The following is a 21,367-nucleotide window of genomic DNA, read 5'->3' as shown; positions in this document are numbered from 1 at the left end:
TCCAATGCCTGATCACCCTCTCTGTGAAGAAATTTTTCCTGATATCCAATCTAAACCTCCACTTGTGCAGCTTGAGGCTGTTACCTCTTGTCCTATCACTAGTTACTTGAGAGAAGAGACCGACCCCCACCTCACTACAACCCCCTTTCAGGCAATTGTAAAGAGTGATAAAGTACCCTCTTGAGCCTCCTTTTCTCCAGAGTAAACAACCCCAGTTCCCTCAGCTATTCCTCGTAAGACTTATTCTCCAGACCCTTCACCAGCTTTGTTGCCCTTTTCTGGACCTGCTCCAGCACCTCAATATCTTCCTTGTACTGCTCCAAGTTTTTCCAGCCCTTCACATACTTTGAATGCCATTGGCATTTGCTTGCATCCTCCTTAAGATGTGAGAGAAGAGGTCCCACATTCAGCTTGCTTTCAGCTGCTGTTGGTAGATCTTTCTGATCCTGTTCTTCCTCTTTCATCCAAGTGAAGAGGATAATGGGGCACATGAAGACAGAAGAGTGGCCAGCTGCCCTTAGTAATAACAGTGGACTATGGAAGGAGTAAGGCAGAACAGCACATCTGTGTAGAGGAAGGAGTAAAATGCATGAGTGTAAGGGCTAAGAGAAATGCAGAAATTAGGGGAGATCCTAGAGACTGTAGGCCTAAGTACTGGCATAGGTTTTGTGCAGTGAAACTCCTAGACATGTTGCTCACAATCAAGTCAGTGGATATGTCTCCTTTGTCAGCAAAAGCTGTCTCTAGGTCACCCTCAAGCCATGGGACCCACAGACCATGGGACAGCATGTCCCTTGCATTACTTTGAGTGGACCAGCAAGGCAGTCTTGTGGCTGTGTGGTGCGTCCCCCACCAGCCCACAGACCCCTTGTCTTCTTTCTCAGCCTTGCACAGTCACAGGCCACGGAAGTTCTCACAGAAAAAAGGTCGGGATTTGGCACCACTAATTCTTTCTCCATACATAGGTCTCTGTATTGCTGTGCCTAGCTAATGAAAACAATGCTGTGATATGGTCAGAGAGACAGGTGAAGCTCCGGTAATTTATAATTTGCTAGGAAGGACTTAATACAAAAGACTTCAACGTGTAATCACAGTTCGTTGAAACATATGAAAATCCTTTCAGCTAAAGAAAAGAACTTCTCCTATGACATGGTGCAACTCTCCAGGTGGGAGATTGGACGCAGTGAGGCAGAAAGAGTTTGTGCTGTGCTGGCTGGCAACACAGGAGCAATTGAGGACACAATTCTTTTCCTATTTTAAAATGGTGCATGCTCAGCTCCAGCTGGCACCCTGAATGGATGAATAGATGGAAGAGCCATGCTTCCAGATCCATAGCACACTTTCAGTAGAGGGAATTTAAACTGTATGAGATGAAGTGTGATGGAGAAGTAGATGAGTTGTTGTAGCTGTGTTGTGGATATAAGTAGAGTTGTAATCAGTAATTTTTGTCCAAAACCTGAGGAAAAAATGGTGTAACTGTTGGAAGAGTACTGTATAGCCAACAGGGCAAAGTTCAGAATACCAAATGAATTTGGTCAAGCTGCAGCTGTAATGGGCTTTCCCTTGTTAGTGTAATGAAAGGGCACAGAGCGTGTCACTGTCTTTGGAGAGCAGTCGCCTGTTCTTGGCCTATGACAGTGCTTGCGATCAGACATAGAACATCATAGAGAGTCATGAAAGTGGGCTTTAATCTTTCAGGGGTGTCTTCTTTTTGCAGGGATGTGAGCACAGGGATGGGTATCCTGGCTCCAGGGAGTTCCTTGCAGCAATTCTAGCCCACAGCCATCTCCACCAGGAGCACACCCTGAAGAAGCACAAGAGAAAGACATTTCTGGTAGGGTAGGAGGCCTAAGCAGCAGCCAGGACAGCCTGAAGTAACTCCCTTTCCTTTCCTGACCATGGCAGGAAGGAAATTCACAGTTTAGGATTTAAGCTCTTCACAAATGTGGGTAAATTTATTTCTGCTGTCATCTTTCAGTGACAGGGTGGTATTATCCCCATTTCATACAGCCAGAGCTGAGACACAATGAGATTAGGGTTGTATGGTCCATTTAATCTGGCTGCCCATTTTGCAATGCCTTTGGCTCAGTTACAAAGCTTAGCCAAATCTATATATAACATGTTACGTATGGTCTCACTGGCTACAAATACAGCCTTGTGTGCTTAGTTCTGCTGCATAATGCAGCAAAAATGCCTAGGTTGGTATCCAAATAGCAAGAGAAATGCTCTCTGTGATCATCTCTGCAAAGTTTGTCTTTAGTAGGGTCTTTAATATGCACAGGAGCTTGAGGTACAGAAAAGGTTAGAATTCAGCTGTGCATGTACGCAAGACCGCTCTTTTATTCCACCTGCGGTCTTTTCTCATTCACTAGACATATAAATGCTATTTGCAACAAATTACAGAGCTTTCTTCATTACCCAACTGTGATTTATCTCTGGAATTGCTCTGTCACATGCATTAGATGAGTTTGGTCTTTTAAGAAATTATATAGTTAACTGAAGATTGTATACGCAGAAGAGAATTAGTTAAGGCTGCATATGTGGTATTTTTATTTTAGTGCTGTCCAGTTCTTAAAGACAGCAAAGCAAAGCTGTCTTTAAACGATGAAGTACTTTCCTAAGGCCTCTAAGAAGAGTTGGTGCATATGCCATCTTCAAAAATCCAGTTTCACACCTCTTGATTTTTCATGTTGCCTTTATATGATCTTTCCTTCTCTGAATCTGTTTTTTCTTACCTTTCCTGAAGTCGTGCCCTTGCTGCCTTTACTCCACTTGTCATCTGTGGGTGTTCTCTTCCCGTACCTGCCCAAGTGTAAGGAAGTTCCCAGTGACTTCCGAATCTTGAAAGAGAGGAAAGTGACTTCATCACTGCGTTCAGTCATCATACCTTGTTTTGCAGTTCTGTGCAGTCAGGTGAAGTACAGACATCTGCAGAGCAGGCAATGAGGGAGTATATGGATTAACATGGGAATTTACTTGTGCTGGGGGCTGGGCAGGTGGGAGCAGGTCAGTCTGCATTCACTGTGCTGTGCAATGCATGACAAAACTCAGCTAATGGACACTGAAAGAAAATGTCACAGAGATTGTCTTGACATGGCTTTGCCTTGTACTGGCTTTAAATACGAAAGAATGATTTGCAACACAGACAATTGCGTGTTTAGCAAAACCTAGTGAATGTATTATCTAATATCTTCTGACAAAGTTTAAGTCAATAATACCAACCCTGAGCCTTCCCTTTTCTATAAAGCAGATGCATGTCATAAACTGTGAACATACATCATTGTCCTTCCTTATCAGAAGATGCAGAATAAGAGCAACAGCCTAAACAAATCCCAGGTGAGCAGACATGACATGCTCTTAGTTGTAACAGGCTGTGGCATCAGGCATGAGTCTGTTACAGTATACTGGATGACCAAGCTAAGTGTTCCAAAGTACTTCATTTTCTGAAAACATGATGGGTATTGCAAATAAAAGAAACAATCATGGCATTTAAATGCTAAAGAATATAACTAAGCAGGTTTATTAGATGGTGCAAAGACCAGATAAAAGGATATGTGGATAAGAAATGGATAGTGATGAGCAAGAGACATATTTAAAGATTAATTCATTTGTGCGCATGACATATTGAGGTCACATTATATTTTCATCTCTTACCTTCCATTCATGTCTGTATCCATTTATGCCTTTAAAGCAATTCTGTCTTGTCTTACTCTCTTATCTGTCAGAGATTTGCACCTGAAATCTGAATGCCTGGTTTGGACAATTACAGAGTAGCTACTGCAAGTATTTTCAGAGCTCTTTTATGCTTTATTTTTTTTTACTTCACGTTTTCTCTCCAGGCAGCTGTTGACAGCTCTCTCTCCTAGGAATTTCCATAATTTTTCAGAAGGGGAAAAGAAGATATTTCTTGTTCTTAATATGTAAAATGGGCTAATTTACAAGCCTTATGATAAATCATACTTAAAGTAATAAGATCATGTGTTTTGAGCTTTGAGTTTGGTCTTGGCAGGTTTGCAATATGCTAAGATATGAGTTTGGTCAGGAAGTCACTCTCCTACACCAGGCTTTTAGTGGAAAATTATTCAGCAAGCCAAATAGAAATTTCATACCACGTCTCACCAATTTTAATCATTAAAGATATTAGGCGGAAAACAGTCACTAGTGGGCCATAGGCAGAACTAACAAGACCTCAGAGATGAGTGGTACATAAGAACCTTGCTGCATGGTGGCCAGATGTGCTCCATTTATCTATCTATCTATCTATCTATCACAGAATCACATAGTCAAAGAATGGTTGAGGCTGGAAGGGACCACCAGACGTCCTCTAGGGCAACCTCAATTTGAAGTTAGTTATATCTGTGTTTTTCATTGGTGTGATAAATACATTAGTATTTATTAGTATGTCGCCTTATTTTATATTAAGAAACCAAAAAGGCCATATAGAAAAACAGTTACAGCAAAATTTTGTAACACCTTCAGATTTTTGTTACAAATTCCACTAGTAGTTTGTAGCTAATTATATGAACTTAATTTCCCTCCTCAAGCACGGCTTCTACATGCTACATTTAAGCTCTGTAATTAGTGGTTTAGTTAGTAAATTAGTTCTCTATCAGTCTGTTTTGTTTGTTATTGCTAATGAAATTATTGTAACATCTATATTGTATGGCTTAGCAAGCATAGGAACTCTGTTATTTTACCTTGTGATTTAAAAGCTATTCCCTATTTGTGTTGCGTACCAGATGTCACACTAATTATTATCTGCAGACAGGAATGCCAACTCTGCTCTAAATGTAAAGCTTTTATAAAAACATTATGCATTAAATGGTGCAAACTACTATTATGCTCTAGTAAAGTAATACTTTGAAGTGTCTTCTTGTTGTCTTGGGCACTCCTTGTAACTATGATTGGGAAACTGAAAACTGATCTGGAGATCAAATGAGCCCAGCTCATTGAAATTGGTTTTTATGATGGAAGTGTGGCTTTTTCACATTCATTTGCTCTCTGAGATAACTATATGCAAATCTGTATCCAAAACCAAAACAAAACAACAAAAAAATTCTTCTAAATGTTCAAACTTAGAGATGATTTTATTTTTTTTTTTCTTCTAAAAATAAGCAAAATTTGGCCCACGCTCTTTAGTTCAAATAGGAATACCTTCAGCATATGGAGTTTTATACGTGTATTTTTATCCCTTTAAAAGCCAAACTTTTTCAAAGCGTCAGCCTCAGTTAGCACTTTTTAATCAGTAAGAGACTTTGGGCTCTTCTCACTTCAGTTGAGGAAGAGAAAGAAGAATGAGCCATGGGCAATTTTGTGGACTATGTCTGTTATTTCACAGTTAGCTCATCTCTTCAGTTCTGGTGATAATGTTGGGGTTTTTACTACAGGGAGACTTTGGATGAAAGGCAAAATGAGAGGAAATAGGCTCTCTGGCATGTTCTGGGGAATACCTTCTGAACCATATTAATAAGAAGAATTTCCATAGAACATAGGACAGTAAAATACAGTGATTTGGCTTTAGTGACCTAATGCTAACCATTTTCCCCTTTTCAGTTTCTTCTAAATCAATACAGAGCAATTAAAGCAATAAATTACAGTGCTTTGAAGGGCAATACATTTCAGTGCCATGATTCTGCATATGTGAGGCACGTGTACTTATAGAGAAAACCCGAAACTGCTAACATTTGTAAGGGAGCCCTTAATCTTATTTCATTGAAGCAAAATTTGCATTTCACTTGCTCAGAGAAGACTTCAGGAGCAAGATGGCTTGGTAGTTCATTCCTGTGTAGGTGTTTTTATGAAACCAGAGTAATAGACTTCACTAGTAGCATAGCTCATTATCTAGGAATGAAATGGAAGTAGTTTGCCCAAGCAGTGAGGTGGGTGGGTGTGTGTGTGTGTGAGTAGGAAAGACATATCTGCATATGTGCTTTTGTAGAGCTCAGCAAAAAAAGCCGCATCACACAGTTTCAGAAGATTCATACCATGCTTTTTTCATTTTGAAACTTAGTAAGGTCCTAAGTCAAACTATTACTTAGTCAAAAGGTTTATTATAGTTGGAGTTTTGGTGAGGAAGAACACAAAAATAGTGGCATGTGTGGATTATGCGTCTTCAGATGTTTGGTTTTATGTAACTGGGAAAACTGACAGGTTTATGTAGGATATGTTCTAGTAAAAATAATGGTCATAAAGCTAGGCCATCTATTTTTGGTAGAAGTAAGAAATAGGCAAAGTGTTGTTCAAAGTTCAAACTGAACTCTTGTCAGACCACAGAGATATCTGTGTAACTGAATTCATTTTCACTTTATCCAGACTTGTCTCTTAGGATTTTAGCTGAAATTCACAGCAAAATGAGAAGTTTCTAAATGCTGTAACAATACAATATAGGTAATTTACAGCAGTTCTGGACTATTAAAAGTAGAGGAACCAGAGGACCTGTCTCATGAAATATCCAGTGCAGACGTTTTATTTCAATCTGTTGCTAATGGCAGGGTTCACAAGCCTTTGTGTCCTTATCCAAACCTGACCAGTAATGATTTGCTGATCCACTACAGTAGGGCGATGTCACCAGTCACCAGTTCTAGTTACAGTATAATAATATTGTGCAAAAAAAATCTATGAAAAGGGACTACTTTTCTATTATACTACATTTGACTGTAGTTTTTATGGCAAAAATTCAACAAGGCAAAAACAGTGTGTGAGTAACAAAGGGATAACACAATATTTCTGAAGCTGGTCTAGAGCAGTGCTGGCATTACAGGCATCTAACGCGGAACTGCATGTCGTTGGATAACACTCAAACACTTCCAACCCAGATTGCAAGGCAAGAGGGACAGGCACTAGCTCTACTTATACCTGGCCGTGGGGCTTTCTTCTGAAAGGGCAGTTTTTTCAAGATGGATATGAAATCATTTCAATTATAATCAAAACAAAGCACAGCAGACTGTTCAGTGGAAACTGAAGTCAGAGGAATGCTGGGTGCAGATGAGTTAGCTCTAAGAGGATAGTTTAAGATGATCTTGACCCCTTACTCCTTTCTTCCTTTACTCATTTTTCTCCTAACAGAGAAATACGTCATTTGTTATAATTATATTAGACCCTCAGAAATGACTCATCATATTATGGGCACCAGCAGACTTAACTGAACAGAGGATATTTTTAAACGCAAAATGTATTGTTATATCTGAGTTATAAACCTTTGAAATGAAACTGTTGTCTTTAAAAGCTTGTAGCACTGGTATCTGCCTCTATAACAAGAACCAGAGCTACAAATAAAAATTCTTGTTATTCTAAGTGATGTCAAACTTATGTAGTACCAATTTGAAAAGCAAGCGAGACATTATTAGACATTGTCTTAAATTTGTCAGTTGAAAAACTGAAACACCATGAATGCAAAGCTTCCTGATCTGGAAGAAAAGAAGTGTGTAAAATTAAAACCAAATCTATCATGTACAGTGACAGTACCTGAAAGAGTTTGAATGCCTATGTGTGTGTATATATACTTGTATAAGCATATATTGTCTTTACATAGATGCTCACACATACAGAAGATGCTATAGTACTTCAAATCTCCTTCCTTTTTCATCTATAAAACTAATTGCAAATTATTTCTTTTTGTTCTTCTCACAGCTGAATTTTTATTCCTCTTGTGGGGTGTTTATCTCTGCTATGCAGTGCGGACAGTCCCATCAGCATTTCATGAGCCACGTTATATGGCTGTTGCAGTTCACAATGAGCTCATTATCTCTGCTATATTCCATACAATTAGGCAAGTGATCTGTAGATCTAGTAATTAACTATTTATCTTTCAGGTTTCATATGGTGCAACTTAAAATGGGTGAATGGGTTAGGATGCATAATGGAAGGTGTCATAAATATTTAATTCTGCAGATAAAGTGATTACTAAACTTAAAAGTGATCCCATACGATTCAAGAATATGTACAATCAACTTGTTAATTGCATAATTAGGGTTTTTTTCCAGTATAGCTAGCTGGTATGGTCTTGTCTCAAAGTTCAGCATATATGAGAAATTAGATAAAGCAAAACTACTGTCTGTCTTCAGTCACCTACATACTGCTCACTGGTTTGTATCCCTAGGAAAACAGCAGGTAAGAATGTTGGTTTATATGAACTTTTCCTGGTGTGTAACAGATTGGCAAGGTGCAGCTGAATGTTAAGATAATTGTACTGGTTTGTGCATGAAGCATAGTGGTTTATATGCCAATATAAAAAATTGGTATGCATACAATGCTATAACAAATATAAAGCATGCGTTTCTTGTAAAGTTTATAATGAGCTCTACATATCATACTTGTAAATTATTAGAGTAGTAACAAATAAATAAAGGTCTTTGCCAGAGCTACATGAAAATTGCTATATATGCCTTTCCTACAGAGCACCCTGTGAAAATGAATTCATCCTAGAATATTCAAAATAGCAAGATCACATGAATTTCATCTCATCCTGTAAGATATCCTAATGAATTTCTGTGACATTCTCACACTTTCCTTTGCCTCCGGACAGACCTTATCTACTAAGATCTTTTTTTTTTAATCACTCCACTGACAGTCTTCAAATACTTTTCTCTGTTCCTTGGTCTGTCTTGGAACTCACATTTGTCTCTGCCTGCTTGATGTTTGCTTCCATGAGGCATATTTTTTATTTCCGAGTAAAGAACAGCAAAATGAATTTTTCATCTCTGTTCCCTCCAGGTGCCCTTTTCCCTTATCATTGTTATAAAGTTCACTGCACTTTTCAGGCTTGCAACTTTTTGTTTCCTTCAACTTCTCCTAACCCCACATCTCAACATCCACATACTCTCGAGATCTTCTTTACTCCACAAATAACACAAACATCTTCAAAAATAGTGTTTAAAATCTGTATTTGATAGAAGCATTTTCTTTTCATTCCTGATAGAAAATTCAGTTACAATACTTTTGTATTGATGATAGCAAATATGACAGCTTCTCAGTCAAAAATTTCACCCATTAATTAGTGTTCCTAAACCATATTTTGGGCCATGTTAGAAGATACATTTCAGTGCATTTGGAGAGCTATTATGATGTGGGTTGAAAGTTTCTTGTGACAATAGGACTTGGTAAAAGTAATCTTAGATTAGAGAGAGGAAAAGGGGAAAATGTGGCATATTAATACATGCCTTATGAAGGAGACACAAAAGGATGAGGTCTTTCAGTTTATCCTATCAAGAATCCTGTTCCTTCAGCCTAAGGTCTGCTGAACTTGTTCTTTAAAATAATTTAAAAAGTACATTTTGTGTTGATTCTTTGCACTCTGTGTGATACATGCCAGTTTGTTAAAGAAATATCATGTACTGTTTATGGATAGGAATGAATAAAATGCACTGGAAATACATGATCCATCCTGAGATTATGTCCATTTCTGTATACACAAGTCTTAATCCAGTCTCTTTGAAGTTCACTTTTTATTTTTGTTTGCTTTTTTGCCTCTGTCTTCCCCCACCAAGTTTTGGATGTAGCTGAAAGGGCGGAAATGTAAGACTCAGATTTATATGACATACCTGAGTTATTGTGAAGTTGAAAGCATTGGAGCCCTGAAGGACACCTACTATATTACAAGGCAGCCGTCCAGTCTGAAAACTCACGAAGCTCATATAAGATTCATGTGAGCGCTAAATAAAACCTTGAACTGTTTGCATTTTGTTTTCCTTTGAAAGTATTATTCCCATTTCAGAAACAGAGGATTCTTGATTATCTTCAGATCAGCACACCATTAAATTCCTGCATTGCTCTTTCTCTTGTATTACTGAGGAAAGCAAAATTTATATGGGAAAACTCTCATTCAAATAGAAACCTCATCTCTGCTAGGTCTGAAGGTCTACTACAAATGCTGTTTTGCTTTTAGGGGTATAGCGTGGATGCCTTAGTCAAGGTTTCACACATAAAACAAGCAAGAAGCCTTCACAGTATATGAGGATTGGAGATGTTAAGGGTTAACCAGATCCGGTGGGCATCAGGACCTGGGAGCTTTCTCCCCTCTGTCTGCCTGATGGACTTGGCTGCTGCTGTTTCCTAGGTAGGTGGAGCACATCCACTGGTGCAGTCACATGCAACACATGGCTGGCCACATGGACTGGCGTAGGTCCAACATGTACAACCTGGTTCTGTTCCTCCTCTGCAGCTGATCGTGTCCCCTGATGAAACATGCGCCCTGTTTAGTTTCACAGTCACACTACATTCACTGGTCCTTTGAATATGAGCACAGTCCTTAAGCCAATCTGATATCCATGTTCAGGTTTGGCGCCCTGTGCCCTGTCATAGGCTGAGAGCTTGGGTCTACCCAAAGTGGGTCTTCCGTGTGCTGGCTAGTCCAGCCTGAAGTCTGGTCATGAATTGCACATACACACATGCACAGCATAGAGAGTGAGATCACACAGACATTAGGAGAAGGATTCAATGAGAAGATAGGAGATCAGCTACTGGGCTCAGTTGGTGACAACTTGCTTTCATGTCACTAGCCCTTTTTATCCCCCCTTCTTTCCATGCTTGTTCTTCCCTCATCTACCTTAGTCCTTCTCTGTCTCTGTCCTTGTCTTCTCCCAGATAAATAACCCACCCTCATTACTTTTTTACTATTTGTCCCAGTTTTGCTGCGTCTGTACTCAAATTTGGTACTTATGATACCACTACCTGGGTAATCTCAGCCTTACATGCTCTTACTGATATGGTTCCATTGGTACCACTGACCTTGCAAGTTCTACTCCCCCAAAGGCCCCCAGTGCTCCCTTCAGTTGCCTGTAAAGTTTGGCCATGTTTCAGATGACTCCCCATTAACCATCTATGAAATCTTGCCATCCACTATCAGGACTGTCTGCAACTCTGCAACTTTTGTTCACTTTTTGCTCTGTTGTTTGTTACATCCAGCAGTTTCTCACGCCACCTTCAATAGATCCCATGTTGTGTTCAGTTAGCTAAACCTCAGGCCTAAGCCTCCTCATATCCCTGCACCCCTCAACACCAACATCTCTGCAAGAAATAATTATAATATTTTATTGTGTTCATGAAACATCTCATGTACAAAGTATTAAACAAGAAATGATGACTGTATTATTAGGGCATATAAGCCAGTGTTTCATGCCAAACTATTTCTGTTAACAAAAGCTTCTGCAAAATATGCATCTGTGGACTTGGATAAGTTGCAAATGTCATTTCTATCTGAATGATTTTTGTAAACCTGCAAATTACAAGCCAGTGGAACATCCATTCATCCATTGCATTGCCTACCATTTCTATCTTTGGGAACTCACTAAAGCAGATAAGCCAAGCGTGCTCCAGCTAGCTTTAACTGCACTGCTTGTTCTACTGCTCTTTTAGAAAGCTCAGCAAGGAACTGCTTGGTTTGGGAGGTTAAGCCACTTATTTCCTAGCATTTGTGAGGCTCTTGGGCCCACAGCATTGGGCTGGATGATCCTGCAATCAAGACCATTTCTCTGCTCCTTGCTAAAATGCATTTCAGTTTGGTTCTCTCTTTGATGGCTTACCAGCTGCACTCTGTAGCTGCAATCTGTGGGCATCCTGTATTTATGAAGTGCACTGCAATTTATCATAGTACATGTGCTTACTTAACCTAAAATCACCCATTCAGATCCTTAATGTATATAAGCTGCCATAACTCAGTTCAGGCCAAAGATGCTGTGACAGTATAAACCATCCAAACAGACAGCTAAATAGAGTGAGAAAGATGGAATAAACAATATCATTTAAGGTCTGTTGTTTCTTTTATATTCTGTTTTGGCTTGTTTTGTTGGCTTTGGGTTTTTTTTTCTGAGTTGTTTTCAAATTGTGGTATATAGGTAAAGCATGAGGATGTAATTTTTAGTCTATATGAAAGCAGTACAGAATAAAACCAGTTGTGTCTGGCCTTTCAATGAAAAGAAATCTAAGGAACATTAAAGATGTTAAATCTAATGCACTGGAGAAAAGGCAGTGAATTGCAACCTTGAATTCTATTTTCAGATTCATTCTTGCTTCGAGACTTCAGTCTGACTGGATGCTGATGCTGTTCTTTGCACACACACACTTGACTGTGACAGTCACTGTTGGGCTACTTCTGATCCCTAAGGTATTGGAGTCTCCTGGTTTTTTTCTTTTTCAAAGACTGAGGCAGATAAATGTTTTGCAGAAGCAATTCTGTATAAAATTAGCAACTGATAGAATAGGAAGATAAAATATTTTGCTATGTTACCTAAAATGCTGAATATTTTTTTTTTTTAATTTTAAAAACTCTTATACATTTTCAAAGAGTCTTTCTTTCAGCTTTCAAAATTCCGGGAGTTTAAAGTACTAAAAATTTTGATGTGACTAATACAAGGAGGAAAGAATCCTGCCTTGCCTAATGATGCTTATTTTCAGGTATTTGGTTCAAGTTGTACAATTTTCAGGTTAATGAAGCCGCTCCTATCTTTTGCCTCTGTGTCAGAATAGGGCATGCTGTTAAGTGTGAAATATACGTATAGGAAACAGTCATAACAAGGGGACACATCAATGGAACCTTGATACTGACTAACCTTGTTTTATTTTAAATTACTTTTCTGGTCTTTAGAATAGTCTTATTATTTTCTATTTTATATTCATGTACTTTATTACATACCTTCAGAGATGTCTTTCTAGACTAACGTAAAAAATGTGTTGACCTTTCTGAAGCTGACTCATAACTACAGATCCAGCATTTCCATTTTTAGTTTATTATCTGTGTTAACCCTGCACAAACTTTTTTTTCAGCACACCAATTAATGCAGGGAATTAAGAGAAGATTCACAAGGTTTAGTTCCATTCATAAAGTCCTGAGGCCAGATGACTGTGTGGACAATAGTAGCTACAGATGAGTGAATCACTGTGAATAAAAAAAATAGCTGACAGCCTCTCTCTGCTCTTGATCCAAGCATTTGCTAAAACGTAGAAGAGAGAAATTAACTTGTCTCCTTTTTTATTTGTTTCCTTCTGGTCTTTCCTTTTTTTTTTTTTTCTATTTTTGCCACCTCATCTCTTCCTTTTCAGGGTCAGGATCTAAAATGGGAGAATTGCTTTCTGCAGGGTTATTAAACTGTATGGACTATAAAATCCAGTCTTATGGCTTTATCAGCCTAATTGGAAATACTGGCTGAAAGTCTATTTCCATACTAGCTTAATTTAAATGCAATTTTAAAGAGGTTCAAATAAGCACCAAATTAACTGTTCAGGGAGAGGGTTTTCTTATTAAAATCTCTAAGATTTATCAAGTTAAGCCATTGTTATAGGAGTTTGTTCCATACAATACTGATATTCTGTACCATTTATGCCAGTGATGCCGATAGCTAGTGATTTGAGTTCAGAAATTCACATGAATTCCATAGAAAGATCATTGTGCAATAGAAACTGTTGATGTAAACTCTTACAGTGATGTTGAAGTAAACTTTTGAACTGATGGCAACATCTTTTTTATGAATACTTTTTGCAGTTTTCACATTCAAGCAATAACCCAAGAGATGATATAGCTACAGAAGCTTATGAAGATGAGCTTGACATGGGTCGATCTGGATCCTATCTGAACAGCAGTATCAATTCAGCATGGAGTGAACATAGTTTGGATCCTGAAGATATTCGGGTATATATAATTAATTTAAATAGCATTTATTGTTAAGAGCAACACTTTTTCCTATGAGTAAATTCTGAATTGCATCAATTTGAATTTTTTGTGCATGTATCAGCTGAAACAGGCCAGCTTAGGTCTCTCAGTGATTGTGGTATCAGGTCATGGAAAATCTCATGGAAAATATTCACTAGTGTGAAGAAACACTGCATCAATAGTTGTATTAGAAGTCATACTGGAGGCTAAAGAGGAGGAATCATCCACAGCAACAGCTGTTTATCAGTTTACATGGCCTCTTTGAATTGTCTTGAAGTGCAAACAATATGTGGTATCAGTGTGACCAGTCATTTGTACATAACATATCTTTAACTATACATAACTATATAGATAACATTAAAAAAACACACGATTGACAGAAAAAAATACTTTATTCCTACCTTACATGATAAAAGGGCTTATGTTCCCAGAATAAAGAATAGCTGTGGAGTTCAGCAGGAAAGCATACACCACAGCCTGGTGAAATCTGAAACATACAGCATGAATGTATATGAATTGCACATGCTGTATGATGCACAGCTGTGGAAGGTTACATGTTTGTGCACAAGGGTTGAACTTAAAAATGGGATTCAAGTTGGTGGAGAAATGGCATATTCAAGAATTAGAAAAGTCGGGAAAAGTACAATGCCATTTTTAGAGCAGTAGGCAATGCATTCATCAGGCTGCTTGTTTGACTGTACTTGTTCTGTACCTACTAGTTTTGCCATTCGCTTTGCTTTGCAGGATGAGTTGAAGAAACTATATGCCCAGCTTGAAATCTATAAAAGGAAAAAGATGATTGCTAATAACCCACATCTCCAGAAGAAAAGGTGCTCTAAAAAAGGCTTGGGGCGCTCGATAATGAGACGTATTACAGAAATCCCTGAGACTGTCACCAGGCAGTGCTCCAGAGATGAGAAAGACCTGATGGAGCACAGTGCAATGAAGAACACAGCTGCACTGAAGAAAAACCCACCAGATTCCACAAGTTCTGCAAAGCCAAAAGAGGAGACTTTGAAAAACAGGGTCTTTTCCTTAAAAAAGTCCCACAGCACTTACGATCATGTTAGGGATCAAACAGAAGAACCGAATAGCTTAACTACAGAAAGTACAGAAGTTATAGCTGCTGAGAATTCACTTCTGGACTCATTGAATGGTAACAAGTTAACCAAAAATGCTCCTGAAAAGGTTGAAGCAGTCTCCACTGAATCGGTCCCTTTGGTGTGCAAATCAGTAAGTGCACATAACTTAAGTGCCGATAAGAAGCCTCTGCATCCAAGAACATCTGTGTTACAAAAATCCCTCAGTGTTATTGCTAGTGCCAAGGAAAAGACTCTGGGACTAACAGGTAAAACACAAAGTCTGGAAGAAAGCACTAAATCTCAGCCGAAGGGTAAGGAGGCCACCAAAAAGCACTCAGTCTCCGATAAAGGGGAGCATAAGGATTCCCACCAGAAGAACTCTACCCACTCAGAGGAAGCAAAGAAAGCCCATAAATCTGGAATTATGAAACAGCAAAGGGTTAGTCAAACACCTGCAAATCCAGACACAGGCCCAGGTAAGTCTCTACACAAGGACAATTTCGACATAGGAGAAGTTTGTCCTTGGGAGATATATGACCAAACTCCTGGTCCTGTGCCTTCTGACTCTAAAGTTCAAAAACATGTGTCTATTGCTTCCTCAGAGCCAGAGAAAAACCACCCTTCCCAGCCAAAGGGGAAGACTCATCGTAAGCTGAAGACACCTGAGGGGTATCAGCAGTCAAATCAAATATATTCAGAGAAGGTGGAGGAAGCCGCTCAGGAGACACAAGAGCAGCAGATCTTTGAAAATGACAAAACCCAGTCAAATTCCAAGTCTCCAGTCTCCCCTGCGCTGAAGCGTGAGAATGTTAATAGGTATACACCTAATACCTGTGCTGGGGAGCGGGAAGAGCTACCCCAGAGAGCAGCAGAAAAGGAAAACCTCAATAAATTGGCAGAACAGAAAAGAAATGCCTCTTCTGAAGGAAATGTGCTTTCATCTGACTCCCATAAGCCAAGTAGTTACTTACAGCAACCTTTAGCATCTCGAGCTGAAGTCTGCCCTTGGGAGTATGATACACCAGATTTACCAAATGCAGAAAGAAGTGTAGCTTTATCGAACACCTCTGCTATAAGTGCAAATAAAACAGCAACACCTCGAAAATAAGAGGCTTTTGGACTGAGGGGAGTAGCAACATTGAGAAGAAAGACGACAGGAAAGACAGAGGGGACTTAGGCCAAAAGGATCTGAAAATTCCTAAGGAGCATCACTTAAATCAAGGGAATCAGCACTACAAATAAGTAGGAGTTAAGTAAAGTAAATTATCATTCATGTTGTTATTATTTATTTCTTGAGTGCCAACAATGTGATTAGCAGTGCCCAGAATATGGTCCCTGCTCCAAGGATTTTACTGTGTCAATGAAAGAAACCTGCCTTTGTGAAATCACTTCTCTTTTAAAAGAAAAATAATACAGTGGTAACAAACGCAGTGTAGATCTCAACCGAATTATTTCTGAATGCCAAAACTGGCTTTAACTTGCCCTTGGGACTTTAAAGATCCAGCAGATGCAGGGAACACAAAATGTCCTGATGGCAAAAAGGGGTATCAATGAGCAGCTTATTAAAATGACGACTTTTCACTTTACATATTTAATCTAGATAGCACTGCTAACTCGATGCATCCCCAAAACTCATTTTATATAATGATTACTCTCATTTTCTTATTACTGTGTGTTTAAGTACATTGTTGTGTCTCATATTAAAGCATTCCAGATTGTATAATTTTTGCAAATAACTTTGATATTATGTGACACAACAACGCATTTATGCAATCTGCAGATAATTTCTTCTAATTGTAAGTTAAAATACCTGCTGTAGACTTTTTTGTTTATATATAGAATTGCAGTAATCTTTCACTGGCTATGGAAGCCGTAATTCATATAGGGAAATTCTTTTGGGCTTTGGAGATTATTTTTTTTCCTTTCCTGTGACTTATATAGTGAATTTTTTTTTTTGTTTACTATCTGTTATTTATAGTTTGATACGGTATTATTCGGGGGTTTTGTACGCAGTAAGTTACTTGTTATGCATTTCCCTGTTAATGCTCATAGACTTTGTTAATAGGGGAAATTCAGTCGTCTTAGCTGCTTATTCTGGTAAGTCTTAGGACAACTTATCTGTTGTTTGTTACTAATTGGAAACTATCATCTAACAAACCAGATATCTTACTTTAAATATCAATGATGATACTGAGCATATCCTGGTATTAAAACAAGCAAGAATGACAATGAGTATACCCCAGAAACAATCACCTATTCTACTAAAACCAAATAACCCTGGGAAATGTATTAGCTAATTCATATAGAACAACAGTATATTGTTTATCTCTGTTGGCAAACCTCAAAAAATTGGCCCTTGGAGGGAGGAGAGAAGTCCAAAATATTACTCTTCCCCCATATATGCAATTGTAAGAGACAGTGGGAATGGAAATGATGGCATCTCTCTCCCACTCTCCAGAATGCTTTGTTTTGATTTAGTTTATTTATTTATTTGTTTGTTTATTTGTGCATACTTTTGCAGTAAACATTAGTGTTTAAGACAGTGCTAATTTTCAGTAAGAACTACAGTCCTCATTGTGCATATGAACTTAATTCATAGATAGCCCATTCACAACTATGAGTCTTGGTGATGGTTCAGCATCAGCGCCTGATGATATATTGTGAAGATTCTGAGGAGTATCACTAATACTAAAAAACCCTCAGCCATCTAAATGCAGTACCGGTAGAGTGCTGTTCACTAGAATTGGCTATCTATACAGTACTCCAAAACAAAGACAGCTCAGTCCTAAAGAACTTGTACAATTTGAGAGAAGCGATGGGGTTCATTGGTAGAACATGAAATGAGGATGACTGAACAGAATGTGTTGTTTAATATATATATAATATATATATAAAATAGATATTTATATATGTTTAATATATATATAAAATGTCTTATCTAATACACACATGCACCTACACTTATGTAGTATAAACTGATCTTTGTGGCATCATAGAAAAAGTGGCTTAAGAGGAAATGCAATGAGCAGAGGGACTTAGACCAGCTGGGCATAAGGAGGACTTTCTTTGTCCTTTAAAAAGGACAAAAAGGAGTCTGTGGGCATGTCTACGCTGACAGATCAAGATGGATCTTCCTACTGCCTCTGCTAAGCTCAAACTGAGAACGTGCCAACACCTGAGCCAACTACAGACATGTTGGCTCAGGTCATTGGGTCAGGTCTCAGTGCTGTCTAAACACATTGGCCTCAATCATAAATTCTGCTCACTAGCTTCAGATTAAAGTGGCCAAACTGCCCAACTAACCTGGTTAGCCTGGATGGTGCTCAGTTCCACCATGGGGATGTGCTGACTTAGATCTTTGCTACCCTGGGCCTGTCTGACTCTCCCACCCCTCTTTTGTAGGGTGTAGTTATGGCCTAGGAGATCTGGTCTTTGCCTTTAACACACACCTTCCAACCAGGACCCTCGCAACCCCTGTTCACCTGTGAAAGGGAGTCAGGCATATGAGTCTGGGTGCTTTGGACATTTGTGCACCCACTTTGCATGCACAGTGCCAGTGGCATCCCACATGCAGCCCAAATCCAGCTTTCTGCTTAGTGTGGAAAAGAGCTGAGGTTAGATTCAGCATGCCCAGATTCTCCCTTCCCAGTCCCAGAAACTCATGGGATTTGTCGGTAACTTTTCCATCAACTTCAGTGGGATTTAATCAGTGCTTCAGAGCGAAAGTAACCCTAAATTTCCCTGCATGGGAAGAAGTCCAGCCTAGGAACACAGCTTTCTGGGAGTCCTCCAGGAGAACACACTGACCCCATGTGCAGAGAGAGGCACAAGTTTCAACCTGCTGAGTATGGTGACCACCTTGCACCTCTCCTACTCCTGAAGGGAGGTTCTGCAGCCTATCTCAGCAATGGTTTGTGTAAACAGGAGGGGGGGCTGCTCATGGCAGGTTGCTCTGACTCAGTGACTGAGTCAGCACTTTGTCGGAGCCAGGTGGTGAGGTCAGAAATGGGAGTCCATGGAAGAGTCATGAAAGGAGATGTTTGGACATACTCTTAGGAGCAGTTGCCAGCCCTGGCACCCGCACTTGTCTTGCCCTCCATTTTTTACCTTGGTGCTGAGCGAGGACACACTGCCCCTGCCTTGCTCAGTAGCAGCCATGTTGGGGTGCAGTGTGCACCTAGGCTGAGGGAAGCCACATCAGCAAAGTGTCCACACAGTACCACTGCCCCTAGCATCACTGGCAGGATCGAGCCCTTCATGCATGACTGTATCTGTGTCACTGCTGTCTATCTACAATTCTTTGCTCATTTTCTTTTCTTTTCTTTTTTTTTTTTTTTTTTTTTTTAAAAAAAAAAGATAACTTCATTAGAAACACAGAAACAAAGCCCATTCCTTGGCTGGTGTAAAACAGCCCAGCTGCATGGCAAGCAAAAGAACGATGGCTAATTTACCAGGGAAGGCTTTGGCTTGTATATTCTTGTTTGGTTTTCTTTTCCTTCATCCTGACCCTTTCCCTCACTTTTTAAAAAATGTCTGTTATGGTTCTTTAGGCTTGTCATAGTCACATCTCCTAAGACTGATGTAACTGGAGAACTTCCCTTTAGAAAGCAACAAAGCTTTCCCCAGTTTATTTAGCAACTGATACATGGACTACAGATTAAATTGGGACTTTAATTCACACTTAAGAAAATGAGGGGCCAAACTTCACTCAACTAGTCTGTTTCACTATGATGCTGCTAGAAACATTGCTTAATGAAGACATACTAAGTTAGACATAAACAATGTTCTGTATTTCATAGTTTTTTCTCCACCAGCATATATTGGCTAGATTGCTTAGCTGTCTTTTTCTGGAGTTTCATTGTCATTATTCAGCCAAGAGAAGTGCAACTCTACAATTACGATGTTTTCTAGCAGATCTGTTAAGAGAAAAGGTAATAAACACTAAGGTCACAAACATTTGCTAGGTTGTCCTTTTAAATGCATGTGCAAGCTGCATTTCTCCTTTATTTCTAAGCCATGGTTTATAAATAATTAGATTTCTACCAATCTTATTAGACTTGTATAATTTACGCAAGATTATATGCTTTAAAATATAAATCAGTACACACCTATCATCAGCTTTGGTGGCATCATAGACCTGAAACCGGACAATACTTTTATATTTGCTCTCCTTAGGCTTTTGCATGCATATGACAACAGGCAGGCCTGAGAAAACACTGCCTTTTGACTTTTAACATTTTAGCTACTCCAAGTTGTAGACTATATAAAGCTGTAAGTCTCTTCACTTTATAATGTGGTTCTTATAACAACGCTATCTGGCAACCAACAGCATCCACCATGAAATACTTGATAGATTTATGTTGTAATGTGTTGCAGCATGTAAATAATGTAACTTCTCTGCAATAAAGCACATTTATATGAAATCCGTCTGCAGGCTTTTTTGTGTTGTCACTTTCTGAAGTCATTACTGATCCAAATTAAACAGTTTTCTCATCAAACTTGTAAAATAACTAACAGTGAGTTTTAGAGTTTGTATGATCTGATCACGTGGTTAGCATTTTGCAGGTTTTCCTCCTATTTTCTTGACATCAGCCTGTACACCAGATGTGTACTGTGTTCAGGATTTTAGGTTAGGGAAACAGCTCTCTTTACTCAGTGCCTGCAATTTTGAGTTCAAAATTGTGGGGTCCATGCCATATTCCTATGTATATTTAATGACAAATAGAATTTTAGAAAATATTAGAAAATAAATAGATAGCATTTTATTATGTTAATTTAAAATCCTATAGCTCTTCTGTACTACATACGTGCATGCCTGGATTCCTCATCTAAAATATATGTCTAACAGATACAGAAAAGGTACAAAGACAAAGAACGGTAGCAAAGATGATCAGAGACAGAGAATGGCTGCTGTGTAAGGGGTGGCTAAATGAACTGCAACTTCTTTAGCCTGGGGGAGAGATGACTGAGATAGGGATGAGACCTATTCAAAATTACAAATGGTCCAAAGGTAATGCTGGGTTTTGTCATGGGGAACTACAGAACACTGAGGGTAGCAGTTTAAAACAAATGAAGTTTTCTTCTACAAATGGCATAAAATGAATTGCAGAGTTCATTTTCACAGATTGTTGTGGATATCATGAGTTCAAAAAGCGTTGGAGAGGTCATGAAAGAGAAGTCGATGAAGATCCCCAAACATGGTGGGTACAAAATTCTTGAATCCCTAATTTGTAGAAGGCTGATAAGTAGGAAAATTGTCTTTGATAATCATCCAGTTTTCCTTCCATAATCACCTGCTGTTGGATATGGTGCTAGATGAGCATTTCATCCAGCACAACCTTTGTACATTGTTTTGTCTGCATAAATAAAGCTAGTTAGGCTCAATTAGTTTATTTTCTGTTGTCATCCCTGTTTTTCTAATGACCCATTATTGATGTAAGTGTTCTGGAAGGTTCTTGCACAGGCATACATATGAATTCACTTGTACTTTCCCAGTGCCTCCCTGAATTGAAACGCTGCCATTTGGGTAACCAATCTGAGTCATGGTATCAGGCATAGTGGGAATATGAGGGGGGCAGGAGGGAGTTATGAGCAGTAAATGAAGCGTGTACAAGTCCTTTGCAAGCAAGAAGTCCAGATATCA

The 21,367-nt window shown here is 38.9% G+C and overlaps 1 protein-coding gene across 2 annotated transcripts in view; it reads left to right on the top strand.

Moving 5' to 3' along the window:
• The window catches only part of GPR158 (G protein-coupled receptor 158), a 189,031-nt gene extending 168,884 nt beyond the window's left edge, over positions 1-20,147 (top strand). The window contains exons 8-12 of one of the 2 annotated variants that reach the window (XM_030503477.1): positions 7,630-7,768; positions 11,995-12,100; positions 13,475-13,621; positions 14,387-15,200; positions 15,327-20,147. In XM_030503477.1, the coding sequence (XP_030359337.1) occupies positions 7,630-7,768; positions 11,995-12,100; positions 13,475-13,621; positions 14,387-15,200; positions 15,327-15,832 (1,712 nt within the window). In that variant the 3' untranslated portion in view covers positions 15,833-20,147. Of the gene's footprint in view, positions 1-7,629; positions 7,769-11,994; positions 12,101-13,474; positions 13,622-14,386 lie in introns of both variants that reach the window. The other variant, XM_030503471.1, reaches the window with a different exon arrangement.
• The last annotated feature ends 1,220 nt before the right edge of the window (positions 20,148-21,367 follow it).

Source organism: Strigops habroptila, chromosome 1 (assembly GCF_004027225.2).
Source record: "Strigops habroptila isolate Jane chromosome 1, bStrHab1.2.pri, whole genome shotgun sequence".
Lineage (NCBI taxonomy): Eukaryota > Metazoa > Chordata > Aves > Psittaciformes > Psittacidae > Strigops > Strigops habroptila.
Note: the sequence above shows the minus strand (reverse complement) of the source record. Positions and strands in the feature narration are given on the sequence as shown.